Raw genomic sequence first — 14,173 nt, 5'->3', positions numbered from 1 at the left:
TACGAACTACACAATTACAATTGCAGAATGATTCGAAAGCGATTCTTCCCACTCTTTTACGTGAACGTGACATTGCGGAATCTGTAATTTCCCATGCATGACGGTGCTAGCACAATTGTATACTTATGTTATTACTCAAGAAAAATTTGAAATACACTTTATTGAAGCAACCACACAATTACCGAGAGACTGGTCGTATGAACATATCCGTAAATATATTTATCTATATATTTTTAAACATTTAAATATCGTGTCTCATCAGGTTTGCGTACGACATTTGAACTTGAAGTTCTAGATTCATCGATTGAATTAAATATTGAAATAAATATCAAACGCGCAACAGTAAGTAAAGTTAAATTGCAACCTTAAATTATATAATTTAATCTTTAAATTTGTTTATATTTAACTTTTTTCAAAATTTCATCTTTGAATTTTGTTGAATTGAAAATAATTAGTTCAAAAAAAGTTGCAATTATAGAAAAATATAATAAAGAATTAAAAAAATAATTAATGTTCTTGTTTATTTACAGTTATTTTACACGATTAAGCAAAATTGCAAAACTTCATGTATAAATACAAATATACTACACATTAACTTGAAAATTTAAATTAAACACGATGTTATTAAATAATTTCCTAAAAATAATAATTTCTAAAAATAAATATTATCTAAAATAAAAATTTTGCGCAAGACAGGCTTTATTAACAATGAGATATAAATATAAAATTCTGTTCTCGCAAATGTCTTTATCTACTGGTAAATTTTTTATGTATTGACCTAACGCTATTTGCAACGATTAAAGTTTGCTTTATATGCCGTTTGAAATCGCATTGTAATCAGTTGTTCTTTTGAACCGGAAGTTAGCTTCTACAATACGCCGACGATACGATAGCAGATATTGCAGACGTCTGAAAGCTCTTCACGCATAACAGACAAACGTGTGTACGTAGTTTTATTAAAGATATTCCACTTCTCTAACAATACTGTCACGCTCGGATGAGAGACAGTAGCATAATTAACATAATTGTTTATAATCGCGCATAACAAGTTTATAACAGGTTTAAGTAATTAATACTTACACACGATCGATAACGATTATCGCACGTAGACAAATAAGTACATGTGATAAGAGTGAAGTCGCCACAAGTGAGATAAAAAACTATTAATTAAAATAAAAGAGAGAGAGAGAAAACAATATTGCCTTAAAGATGATTTAACTTGAATAGCTGTTATTTCATCAAAACTAAGTGAAACTAATAAAAATCGTTAAAATGACGTTTCATATATTTTTATTTAACTTTTTTCAAAATTTATAATAAAGTGCTCTGCGTGGGGAATGTGTAAAAATAATTTAATATTATTTTTTGGAAATTTGTTCTATTTATATAACTCCGTATAGGTTGAGATTTAATAAATAATATTAATATTCTATATATTATAAATAATAATAATAATAATAATAATAATATTTTATAAGGTTTTTGAGACGTCGTCATTGTAAAATACACACACACAATAAATATACACACATATAGACTCTTATTCGTAGACATTTATATATATTAAAATAAATTTCACTCGTATCAAATAAATAGGAAGAGAACGATAAACTTCGTATTTTTAACGCAGAAATAAATTATATACAGAACTAAATTGGAACAAGACAGAATGTTGATGTTGAAATAAACAAATGCACAAATTATGAGTTTCAATATTTTTAATTATCTTCAGCCGGGGTAAATCAATCCAACATTTTGCATAATATAACAATAAAGAATTAAATTAAGAGTAAAACTGAAATAAAACAAAAAATATGAGTCGACACTTAATAGGTAGAACCTATTGCGATATTGTTTTTTCTTTTTTTAAATAAATTATACATACTGTAATATTTTTTCATTTTATTTTTTAATGTTTACAAAAATATGACCACAGCGTGCGAATTTATATGTATCTCTTATATGTATGTTTTCATGTTTCTCGATTTACACAAACTGTTTAAATATATTATAACATACAAAGAATTAAATATAAATGTAATATTTTACATGTTCTGCTCATTTCTTTTTACAATTGCGTTTTAAAACTTTTTACAAATGTAATAACACAGTTTACATATTCCGTTAACGCACAATTGTGTTCGCTAATACTTGTTGCTTTGCGCTTAGGAAACAGTTTGAGTCATTACGTATAAAAATGCAAAGTGCGCTATAAATACATTATACATGTACATATAAAATGTTACAATTTTCAAAGTTTAATAAATGTATAAAAATTATAAACATTCAATATTACTTTTACAAAAAAAAAAACTATCTGCTAAACACTTAGTTTACTATATTATTCCTTACGGCGTCCGTATGCGTTCCTTTCTGTAAGACAAAAAACAAAAACGTATGAGAATTAATAAATTATTATAAAAGCTATAATACTTGTAATTTTTGTGAAGAAAAGTGTATATAAATAGATTTCTCTTTTAAAGAGCGCACAAATGCCTCTACACGTGCCCGTACATGTAGATGTCAGTATATTTTATTTTATTTTTTCATTTTTATATAATCGCGAGAGAGAAAGAAAATAATAAATTATATCCCAGCATTTGTTTGTAAATTTTTTCGAAATACCATCGATCATTATTATTGTAATTGAATTAGCATACAGAAAATGTTCTAATGTTGTCAACGAGTCAAAAAGTTTCACCTTTAATCTTTTCCTCCATAGCGAGCATTGTCGGATACCAGTTTGCGCTAGTGTAGTCTATTTCTGGCAGCTCACCGCCGTAATTTTTCGGCAGATGACTCGGGGGAATAAAATTGTGAAGACTAGACATCTTGGTGCCGTGGAAGAACATGCGCTTCTTCAATTTTTCCTTGACAAACGGCTTAAACATTTGCCAAACCATATTGAACAGGAACGGCTGTTTGACTATATGTACCTGAAAGTGTAAGCCGTGTGTGCATCACTAAAATGTTCGTGTAATAGCAAATAATCGTTTTTTCGTCGTGAAGATAATTTTATAATGTGACTTTTTCTTAAATAAATCTAATTAATGATGCACACCTCTTTTAACCGAAGAGGCATCGCGTCTTGAATAAACGAAAGCAGACGCATGCTAAAGGCTGGCGTGAGTCCCATAACTTGCTTCATCGAAAGCCCGTCGAAGTCCATTATCACCGCGGCTCCAAATATCTTTAAGAGAGTAATATCAATAGAGAGTCGATAAAAGCTTTCTCTTTCAGTGATCATAACGCAAGAACACAAGCAATCGTGAAAATCCACGTTTGCAAACCTCACAAAAATTAATAAACAATTTTTATTGAAAAAATGATTGACAATTTAGATAGAATATAATTTAGATAGAATACGTCAGATTGTTCTCAGACAAAAGAGAGACTCGCCGTATTTTTCATCTCATCATCATCGACGCTTGAATTACGCGAATTTCACGCTTATCAGTTTCTGTAAGTAAAGAGTATAGCGTTATTATATCGATCAAGATTAATGCGAGATCGAGCATTAAGCGCTTTGCTTCGAAACTGCAATTGTGTACGAGCACAATTATGTAAACCACGTTATCACTCGTATAGAACTTCTGTTTTTTTCGCATTGTAACCATTATGACGTGAATTTTTCATCTTCTCCGTATATTTAGACTAATTTAGCACAAAATTCTTACTAGCTTAATTCGATCAAAAAACAAATTTTGCGATTCTCATTTCGCACATTCAGAAAGTCGCGCGAACGCGCCGAAGTTTAAACCGAAATACTCTCTCTCTCTTTTTCTTGTAGACGTAGACCGGATAATTCAGAAAGAAACATAATATCTCTAAACGCGTCGTTCGATACCTGCGCTTCCGGCTCGTCTAAGGCCATCAGATGGATCAGATAAAACACGCGAAACAACTGATCGCATGTGACCTTGGACGGATCCCACAATTTTCCGCAATTCACTAGCAAGATTCTACGATTTTTGTGATCCCGATTCTTGAGCAGGTTCACGATGTTATTGTCGACGATTGCCTCCCTCTCGTCGCTCGGCTTCAAATCGTGCAGCAGCACCGCGTGCTTCTCCCTAAAGTCCGCGATGCGCCTCATCAGCTCCAACGCGGATTGCGGATAAAATTTGCAAGGCCGCAAAAGGTGCAAGAGATACTCGTCATCGGTGGAGAAGTACAGCGTGTTATCCTCTGAGAAATGTGAAAATCAAGATTTATAGAATTTTATAGCATAAGTTGTCGCCAATTATTGTCAATTTAAACATTAACGAGATTACTGACATGAAGATGTGGGAGCGTGATGTTTTCTTTTGCGAGATTAAACGAGGGAAAAGGGCTTGTAGAGATAGGTCGTGACTAATTGAACCTACGTTCGAAACCCCGGAGATAGGGTATATACACGTGTTCTATATATATGTGCAGCGCGGAGGCAGTGCGTGTAGTATGTCAAAGCAGTTGCGTGTCTCGTTCAAAAATTACGTGACATTATTGAACACTCATACACATATGTAAAATTTTTTTATTCTTGGATTTTTTTGTTCTACACTCACATTTAGTTGTGTCTGAGAGATTTGATTTTATTATATTCTAGATAACAAGTGAAGCTGAGAAAAACAGATAAAGAGGAAGATATTTAAAAAATGAAAAACTGAAATAAAAAAGAAAAAATAGAACGGGAGAGAGGAAGAATGCAAGAGAACAAAATAGGGAGAGAAGGAAGAAAAGAGGATACAAAAGTAGAGAGAAAGAGTGAAAAGAAGAGACTGTGTGTACGAGAGAGAGAAAGAAAGAGAGAAAGAGAGCGATAACTGTTATTTTTTGATAGTCTTTTTTTGATAAGTGTCTCGAGTTGGTCTACAAAACTTCAAACCTAAAAAAGTGGTCTCCGGTCTCCTCTAATCGTAAAACGTCATTCATTTGGCTGATTTAAACCGTTTGCATCACATTTCGTGAAAACAAGAGCCTTTTATTTTCTCTTTTTTGTTAATCTATCGCGTAAGAGATAAAACAAAAAACTTCCTGTTTGAAAATAATATGCTATATGCGTACGTTCTTTTAATTCTTCACGTGGAAACATAGAGATGTCTCGATAATAGCACGATGAGCAATATTAATGTAGTCTACGTGAGAGATGTTATGTTTTCAACAACACTATACAATGATTCATCGCCAGTTGATCATTTGTCTTATATCTAGGCAGAATCACCTGGACTTTGTATCGTTCTGTCACATTAAAATGTATATACACTCGATCAAGGTACACCGTTCAATCGTTCATCATCGGACAAAATGTATGCAAATATCTTAAGAAGTATCGATCATCACATGAAAATAAAGAGACACAATAGCCAATTTGTTTTTATCTGTAATAATTCATCTTTTAAAAAAACGAATTCTGAATAGTTCTAACATTTTTTTCTCACTCTTCTCTCTCTCTCTTTCTCTCTCAAGTCTTACATTGTTTTCACGACGATGCAAGTTATTTTTCAATCATTTTATTATTCATATTTCGCGTGCGAGGTCACTCTTTGCGTTCTCAAAGAAATCGTCTCTTTATGTTAAGAAAATTGCGATATTGTTTGTTCTCTTTATTAAGGAAAAATAGACGTTCAGATTCGCGTGTGAAGACAACACGAAATATCACAAACAAAGGCGAAACCGATTGAAGCCGATTTGCGAATCATTGTCAACAACAAATCACCTTCGAAAGTGTATACCATATCAGTTCGAATTTTGCGAAAACAGATTCAAAGTTATTGAATAAATCTGTCCCGTGATAAAAGGAATAAGATTTATACATGTTCACATATCTTTATTCAGAAATCATTACGTATTGTTTTACAGCTTTGTATTGTACTTTCAAATAAATTCTTGTAATTTCTAGGGATAATTGTACAGGACAAAAAAAGTTCAAGTCGGAAGATTTATGGATTCTTAGCACTGGTACTTCGAACATCATGTGCACATCACGCGTGTGCAATCTCTTGTTTTCTTATCGCATTCAAAGGTTAAGATGCGCTCGACTTTATAGATCGATCTCGCGCCATTATCGATCTTTTATCGCATACGTAAGACGCTTGTGACAAAGTACAAAAAATTTACAAAAACACATTTTTCAATGTTCAGGATTTTTTTCTCGCGCTTGTATAAATCATAAAGATGAAATTTACATCTACACAATAAGATCTATACAATATGCATCGAAAAATTACGTAGTTATTTCGAATACGTAATACGTTTTTTTCAGTTTTTTTTTCTTGTAGAAACATGTGTGTTATTAAGTAATCAGATCAGAAAAGTATCATTTTTATCGCGACGCTGATTGAATGCGGTAACGTTTCTCGGTTCATATCGCGTACATATATTCATTAGCTGTTGTCGCGGTAACACGTTGTGTTTACTCACAGAACAATTAAAATAAAAATAATAGCCGTGCGCGCGCCTGTGTGGTGCTGGTAATTTCATTAAAAAGTAATCAGTTTAAAAGTATTTTACTTTAATATGTTTAGGGCTTGACAATTAAGAACCGTCTGACATAAATAACAAGTGAAAATATCACACGTCACGAAGAAGAGAATAAGAAACGTTTAATCGTATCCTTCTCGCATGAGGAGCGAGTAATTTGGCCGATTTTCTCGGCCTTGTCTCCTCGAACGCTTCACGACGATTTTCGAAGGGAGACTCGTGACATTACAAATGACGATGTTCTTGGACAACTTGTGCTCGGTGAATATAATAAATCTCTGTCAGCTGGAGGCGAGAAAACCGCGGAGAAAAGAGAAAAAAGATACACAACGGAAGCAACATTATCGGAATGTCATAAACCTGACCTCGCCATTATCGTTCAATGCGCTTATCTGTGATATTGACTAGTGGTCCAAATAACTCCGGCAATAATTGACGTCAAAATACAATTGTCAGAGAAATATATTTTCGTTATTCTCACAAATACTATTTCGAAATAGATTTCAAATCGAGACAACCTTTTCTTTCAAGATAATTTTACTTTTTGTTGTCGATACTTGTTATTGATCGAAAGAAGTGTACCAAAAAAAAAAAAACCAGATTGATGTAATAACATTGCTCGATAACATTGAACTATGCGTTCAAAACTTAAATATCTGAAACATCGCTTTGATCTTAGTGGTCTGTGATTGACACACTACTTTTATACATTTATATCTAAAAGAATATGAGGTCATTGGTTAAAAAATTCACTAGTTGTTCAACAAGAGTTGAGAGATTGTCATCGCGTGATATTGTTATTTTTCAAAACCTATTACGGTTCCAAAGATATAATCTAATCAGGAGTGATAATTTCTAAACTGTTATATTTGTTTGTGTGAACATATCATCATTGATCAGAAAAAATTTCAAAGGCGTGAGTTTGAAATTTTGATTTTTTTTTTCGGGAGTGAGCTTAAACAAATTCACCTTGTGACATTTTTACCAAATCTTATCTCTTTTATTCTTGTTGAAACGGGGCAGAGGTTTCTCTCCATTTTTGAATATGAAAAACATGAAAACATACGATACAAACATGAAATATACGATAATGTAATTTATTTACAATATGTTTTTCTAATCAATATAAAGTTCTCTTTCTGTACAAAAATGTCAGAAGTAAAATACTTCTTGTTATTTACTTTAGCAATTAAATTCCAAAAGACATTTTTATTACACAAAAAAAAAATTAATTAACAAATATATTTAATTTTGTCACTTATGTTTATATATAATTTTTAAATTTTTATCCGAAGCTTAATTTACAAATGCGATTTATCACAATATTTGATTTTGCTTGTCATTAATTTAGAAATTGTTATTTGATATTGTTCTACAGAAAAATTAATTCCATATTTATCCAAAAATTATTGTGCAAGACAAATCCTATATTGTGCCGCGAACATTACATACATTTTAATTTCACACAAAATATTTCTCACAAAAACACTTCAAAAACAAAAAACAAAAACAAAATATTCGAAACATATGTGAGACTTTATAAAATGAGATTGAGATTAAGAACATTCGAACGTGCGTACTTTATATAGAAAAAATTGCAAAAAAACAAAAAACACTGACAACTTCACCAACCTGCCAATAATTGTTTAAGGGTCTCGAGGCCCTTCTTCACATTTTCTTCCGTTTCTCTGAGCTCCTTTTCGGCTACAGCTTTGGCTTCTGGTCCGGGCGGATGCGAAAACAGATCAAAAGACATCTTCGATTATCTCTAAAGGTTGCTTCTTCGTCTCTGAACTGTCCGCTCACTGTCAAATCGTTCCTGTTGTCTGAGCGACCGAAGATAGTCTGATTTGATACGCACCATTCCACCAGAGAAGAAGACCTCTTCTTGTGTACAGCCGTAATCTTTGATCGCTCAAAGTCCATTTGCCCGAACGACTCATGCTTTCTACGCTTATCTGTCTGCGAGCATTAATTTTACATGACTTATTTATATATGTAGTTATAATAAGCAAATTATTGTCGCAAAACCTACAAAACTGTATAATATTATAATTTATTACTTACTCAAATAAAATAGCATTTACTATATAAAAATGAAATAACGATATGCATGTTACGTGTAGCTTCTACAAAGTTTTTATCAAAGAAGTTTCTTTTGAATCTTTTCGTAAAGTTAATTTACAAAGCTTTTTGTAAGAGAACTTTCACTTTTTAATTTACTGTTAGAAACAAAGAGTTTGTTTAAAAACAGTTACTTCTCGACGCCTTTTTTGTTATGTGCCGTTTTTACTTTCACACAAATAACAAAATTCGTAAATGAGTAAATTCTGACAATTATCTCATAATTTATTTATTTATTCTTATTCTAGATTTCACGATAATTTATTACAAAAATAAGATTTACAAATTTTGTTTCTCAAACAGCATATTTTTGTAAAAAACGATGCCTGTCAGACATGTTTAAAAAATCTTTTAATCTCTTTGTGCCGTTCGAATTGCATTTGCATTTTTTACGAGATCTCTTTTATACACAGAGACATATTTTTGTATCAACAAACGTATTAAACATAGGAAAAAATTCAAAATAAGAATTAACACAGTAAATACATATTATAGCAAAATATGCGCTTTTCATGCGTTTCTCATTTTATCTAGTATCAGCTTTGGTCGCATGTGTGATTTTTTTCTTTTTCATTTTGACGCTAAAAATGAACGTCAATCGTCCGGATTATCTTCGTTTATTAAAAAAAAAAAAAAAAAACTATCACCAAAACGATACGTGCGAATCGAAAAAAAAATATTGCTGAGAAGTTCCTCAAACTTTTCTTTCAAAAAGCAATAGTTTACTATTATATGTCAATAGATATTACATTAGATGAACAGTGACATTATCGACGCGGCATTTCGGGCGAGCAATTGTTATAGTTGAGATGAGAAGGTGCTTGTTGGCGCTGTATTTCACAAACGACACCTCTGAACAACGCTCAGTAAAACGTCCAGTCACGAGGTAACACTACCCATCACTTTCAAATGACGCCAATAACTCCGGTCACGAACGGCACCTTCGAGTCATGACGACACTGCCGAATGACGTCAATACCTTCGATTTCATCGGCGGCATCTTTGGACGACAGATATTTTATACGTATAAACGAACAGTCAGCATATTAACAAGAGATATATTTTTTGTTAGAGTAACATAAAAAAAGTTTATTGTAATAAACATTAGACGAAAATCAGTTGTTTTGTATTAGGTACGTGCTACCGCTCCAGTGGAGCTCTCATTCTTCTCTCTGATAGATAAGGCACGCGCCAGCAAGTCGCTCGTGGACATGACTACGTAGTTGCCAATGTGCACCACCTATGGACATTGCGCTGGCTTACAGGGCGGAAAAGTGATTACACATTTTCTTATGGGCCTGGCCAGGCTTCTCTCTGCTATTAGAGTTTATCATATCTAACAAAGTACTATCTCACTTTTTTATTGCTCAGACGATGAAAATGCTGTTGATCTTCATCATGGAATAAAAATACCGACTGCGATGTTCTCTTAGAACAGAACTGGAGAACAATTTATATATGTCGATGGTCGATATGATTTGCCGACCGAGGAACGTCCAGAAATACATCTGAGAGCCAGCTGCTTCGCTTCACACAGACATTTAATCCTGCAAAATGGCAGGTGCCATAGTGCGTTGTTTTCGGATCCCGAGGAGGCAATTAGGTGAGTTTCGAGCTTCTTTTGTCATCAGAAATAAACACAGTGCCGCGAATCGTCGACGGTGTTGACGACGAAACATTGAACAAGTGTTTTTTTGCGCGTTATTTCCCGAACGATTGATCCTAACCGACTGCGATGCGTTTATTGCGACAGGTTATGTAATTAAATAATTTTGTACTATTTGAAGGCCTTCTCGGATCGTGTTTGAGCAGTCAGCAGCAGAGAACTTTCGCCGATGCCGCGCCAGAAGGAAAGGTGAGAGATAGTCTATATTAAATTTGTTTGTATGTTTTATCGTATCTTTTCCTTCTATTTTTGAAATCTACTTTGCGCTACTTGTTTCTCTCAAGTATAGCGAGCACAAATAAAAATCAATAGATCTAAATGTAATGGTTTTAAGTTGTCAGCTTGTTTTTTTTTTTTTTTTTCACAGACGAGAGGAAGTCCCCTGGCCGATGCGGATCGCATCTTCACGAACCTATACGGCAGACACGACTGGCGGCTGAAGGGTGCCATAAATCGCGGCGACTGGTACAAAACCAAGGAAATCATAGAAAAAGGAGCAGATTGGATCATCAACGAGATCAAAACCTCTGGTTTGAGAGGTCGTGGCGGGGCCGGTTTCCCTTCTGGGATGAAATGGTCCTTCATGAATAAGCCGTCCGACGGTAGGCCGAAATATCTGGTCGTCAATGCCGACGAAGGTGAGCCGGGAACGTGCAAAGATCGCGAAATTATGCGTCACGATCCGCACAAGCTTGTGGAGGGCTGTTTGATCGCGGGTCGTGCAATGGGCGCCTGCGCCGCTTACATCTACATCAGAGGCGAGTTTTACAACGAAGCGTCCAACATGCAGGTCGCAATTGCGGAGGCTTATCAGGCCGGTTTGATCGGTAAGAACGCCTGCAATTCCGGTTACGATTTTGATATTTTTATCCAACGAGGAGCAGGCGCGTATATTTGCGGCGAGGAGACTGCTCTTATCGAGTCCATTGAGGGCAAGCAAGGCAAGCCGAGATTGAAACCACCGTTCCCGGCTGACATCGGCTTGTTCGGGTGTCCCACAACCGTTACCAATGTGGAAACTGTAGCAGTGTCACCTGTACGTATTGTATTACAAATTCTCACACAGAATTCTCGTGATTTCGATTATCTTCATTTATTTTATCGATATCATTTATCATGCAGACAATCTGTCGCCGAGGAGGGACATGGTTCGCCTCTTTTGGACGTCCACGTAATCACGGGACTAAGCTCTTCAACATCTCCGGACATGTGAACAATCCGTGCACAGTGGAGGAGGAAATGTCCATTCCACTTAAAGAACTGATCGAAAGGCACGCGGGCGGCGTAATCGGAGGTTGGGATAATTTATTGGGTGTTATTCCAGGTGGTTCTTCGACTCCCGTCATTCCCAAGAGGTGAGGTGACAAACAAATTTACGTCGGACGATCCGAAACGATAATTTTCTGAAAATAACAAGTCACAAAACGCTCCTTTCAGCGTGTGCGACACCGTGCTGATGGACTTCGACGATCTTGTCAGGGTGAAGAGCGCGTTCGGCACAGCAGCTCTAATCGTGATGAACAAACAGACGGATATAATCAAGGCCATCACTCGATTGATAAGCTTCTACAAGCATGAGTCCTGCGGTCAGTGCACTCCTTGTCGCGAAGGCATCAGTTGGATGTACAAAATACTAAAGAGGTAAGTTTACGCAGAATAAACAGTTGTGTTCGCGTCGAGTTTATCCGACGATTTATTTCATCGTTTCACAATTACAATGATGTGTGCATTTTCTTCAGATTTGTCGAGGGTAATGCCGAAGTACACGAAATAGACATGCTGTGGGAGCTTACCAAACAAATAGAATTGCATACAATCTGCGCTCTGGCGGACGGTGCCGCTTGGCCAGTGCAGGGACTGATCAGGCACTTCAGACCTGAGATCGAGGCGCGATTGAAGGATCAGAAGCAAGTCGCAGGAGCGTCCACCTGCTGATAAGAAAGTAGATAAAAAAAAAAAAAAAAAGAAAACTGCAAAGGAGTTATCTAGAAAAATCCTGTAAGATTTTATATTTATTTTCAATGTGTATATATATATATACATTATATGTATATATACGCACACATATATATATATATATAATGAGACTACATTATCTATGTGATAGTCACGATTTCCGTGTAATAACAAAGCTAATTCCCGAGTGATGGCTTTAAATCTGCTCTGGTGTTTTGATCAATAAAAGAAAACTGACAAACCTGTAGTATATTTATATAGGTATATATTGTATATACATATACATATGTATATTTATCTAAATATATATATGTACATATATGTATATATTTAGATTATAAGTAGACGTTTTTAGAAGAAATGCTCATTAAGCGAAATTGCACCGCGAAACTCGTGACAATTTACGAAGGAAATAATTTCGACAAAGTTTTGAAACGAAAGTTACGGCTAATTGCAGTCATTCGCCGTTAGGAAACTGAATAGAACGATCTTATCTCGACCGCTTTGGCGCAAGAAAGATGTAATTCAGTTTTCGTTCGGTTGAAACAAAACTGAAAGGGATCGATGGGTTTTCCTAATGGATCACGAGCGATCTATTTTACGCTTACCCTTTTGATGAATGAAACATCAGCGACGAGAAAAAACAAACACGCATCAATGTCGGGCTCGTGGAAAAATAAACAATTTTGCGTAACACTCGTTTGTATCGCGCGTGTGCAACAAGATTCGTTTTCTGTGTTTCCGAATATCGACCGAACTTACTCGAAGCTGTAAGGCTAAACGTTTACCTTTCTCGTTCTGCGAACGCAAATAGTGTAACTACACGGGTTACGCGGTTTTCGCGGGAATTTATATTACACGGCCGCGCGGTCGCCCCCGAGCGTTTCTATGAGTTATACTAACGGTCGTCCGTGCTCGAAACTGTATTACGCGCGGGTAGCGATAAAGGTAACTGATATGGGTTGTTGAATGAAAAATATTTTTGCCGCGCGGTACCGCTTCGAAACCGAAACGAAACCACGACCGACGTGGGGTTTGGGCGAGTGCCTTTTTCCATCGAATAAATCATGCACACGATCCGCGGTATTTGCACATTTGAGGTAAAACGTGCGGTAACTTGCCTGAAACATCTGGATGAAAATTATACTCGGTCAGTTTTTTTTTTTTTTTTTTTTTTTATCGAACGATACTTTGCATTTATTCGTTCATCATACAAGAGAATTTTTCCACTAGCGCTAAACGTTCCGCCGGCTACGGTACAGATAATAATGTGGCCTTTTACAGATACGGTACAATGTGCGTATACAATACATATATACAAAAGCACACTCGCTCGTTTTTTTTTTTTTTTCGCAGATTAATCCGCGCTACATCTCACTCACTTTCGCTCTCTTTCTCTCTCTCTGTCTCTCTCGCATTCTTGCTCACATTCTTGCTCGCATTCTTTCTCTCTTAGCGCCACTAGAAATCGGAACTGTCTTTTTCGCGGTTTTTCTCGAATTATCGTTAGTTACTTAAATAATAGAATTTTAAGCTAGCCGTTGCGTTCGGGATTAACTCGCCCGCTGACACGGGCGAGCTAATCCCGCTTTGAGTTAGTAAGCGCACACACTGTCTTTTATGATAGGTCCGTTGTTACGTTTTATCTCCCTTCTCGTCTCTTTCTCTTTTTTTTTTTTTATTATCTATACATATTCCTATACGTATGTATTTTATATATATATATATATAATCTAACCAAACCCATCTTCTTTTTTTCTCGCATCCGCTTTTACGTTTCTTTTCATTTCGCTTCTCGCGTATTCATGACTCGCGGGCAGTGATGGCAAGATCGGTTTGTCTCTCAAGTATAGGTCTCTCTCTCTCTCTCTTTCTCTCTGGAAGATACCTAGACACATTAGTATTAACATCATCACACACGTTATTCGGACATTTGTAGGCACTAACGTATCTCCTCGCATACAA

The 14,173-nt window shown here is 35.3% G+C and overlaps 2 protein-coding genes across 2 annotated transcripts; one reads left to right on the top strand and one right to left on the bottom strand.

Moving 5' to 3' along the window:
• Positions 1-1,907: 1,907 nt before the first annotated feature.
• On the bottom strand, positions 1,908-8,321 carry LOC109856054 (clavesin-1). The gene is made up of 5 exons (XM_020430899.1): positions 8,095-8,321; positions 3,848-4,188; positions 3,062-3,190; positions 2,702-2,936; positions 1,908-2,373 (listed from the first exon to the last, which is right to left on the bottom strand). The coding sequence occupies exons 1-5, from the start codon at positions 8,216-8,218 to the stop codon at positions 2,342-2,344; spliced, it is 861 nt and encodes a 286-aa protein (XP_020286488.1). The 5' UTR covers positions 8,219-8,321; the 3' UTR covers positions 1,908-2,341.
• A 1,656-nt stretch (positions 8,322-9,977) lies between these two features.
• LOC109856053 (NADH dehydrogenase [ubiquinone] flavoprotein 1, mitochondrial) lies at positions 9,978-12,217 on the top strand. The gene is made up of 6 exons (XM_020430897.1): positions 9,978-10,189; positions 10,374-10,441; positions 10,620-11,288; positions 11,375-11,607; positions 11,690-11,893; positions 11,992-12,217. The coding sequence occupies exons 1-6, from the start codon at positions 10,141-10,143 to the stop codon at positions 12,185-12,187; spliced, it is 1,419 nt and encodes a 472-aa protein (XP_020286486.1). The 5' UTR covers positions 9,978-10,140; the 3' UTR covers positions 12,188-12,217.
• Positions 12,218-14,173: the final 1,956 nt, after the last annotated feature.

This window comes from Pseudomyrmex gracilis, unplaced genomic scaffold (assembly GCF_002006095.1).
Source record: "Pseudomyrmex gracilis isolate BER0280 unplaced genomic scaffold, ASM200609v1 scaffold_106, whole genome shotgun sequence".
Classification (NCBI taxonomy): domain Eukaryota; kingdom Metazoa; phylum Arthropoda; class Insecta; order Hymenoptera; family Formicidae; genus Pseudomyrmex; species Pseudomyrmex gracilis.
Note: the sequence above shows the minus strand (reverse complement) of the source record. Positions and strands in the feature narration are given on the sequence as shown.

Coding starts and splice junctions, on each gene's coding strand:
- LOC109856054 (XM_020430899.1), bottom strand. CDS start 8,218: ATGTCTTTTGATCTGTTTTCGCATCCGCCCGGACCAGAAGCCAAAGCT. Junction 4,189..8,094: donor CCTTAAACAATTATTGGCAG/GTTGGTGAAGTT, acceptor CACATTTCTCAG/AGGATAACACGCTGTACTTC. Junction 2,937..3,061: donor TGCCTCTTCGGTTAAAAGAG/GTGTGCATCATT, acceptor TTACACTTTCAG/GTACATATAGTCAAACAGCC.
- LOC109856053 (XM_020430897.1), top strand. CDS start 10,141: ATGGCAGGTGCCATAGTGCGTTGTTTTCGGATCCCGAGGAGGCAATTA. Junction 11,289..11,374: donor AAACTGTAGCAGTGTCACCT/GTACGTATTGTA, acceptor TTTATCATGCAG/ACAATCTGTCGCCGAGGAGG. Junction 11,608..11,689: donor ACTCCCGTCATTCCCAAGAG/GTGAGGTGACAA, acceptor CGCTCCTTTCAG/CGTGTGCGACACCGTGCTGA.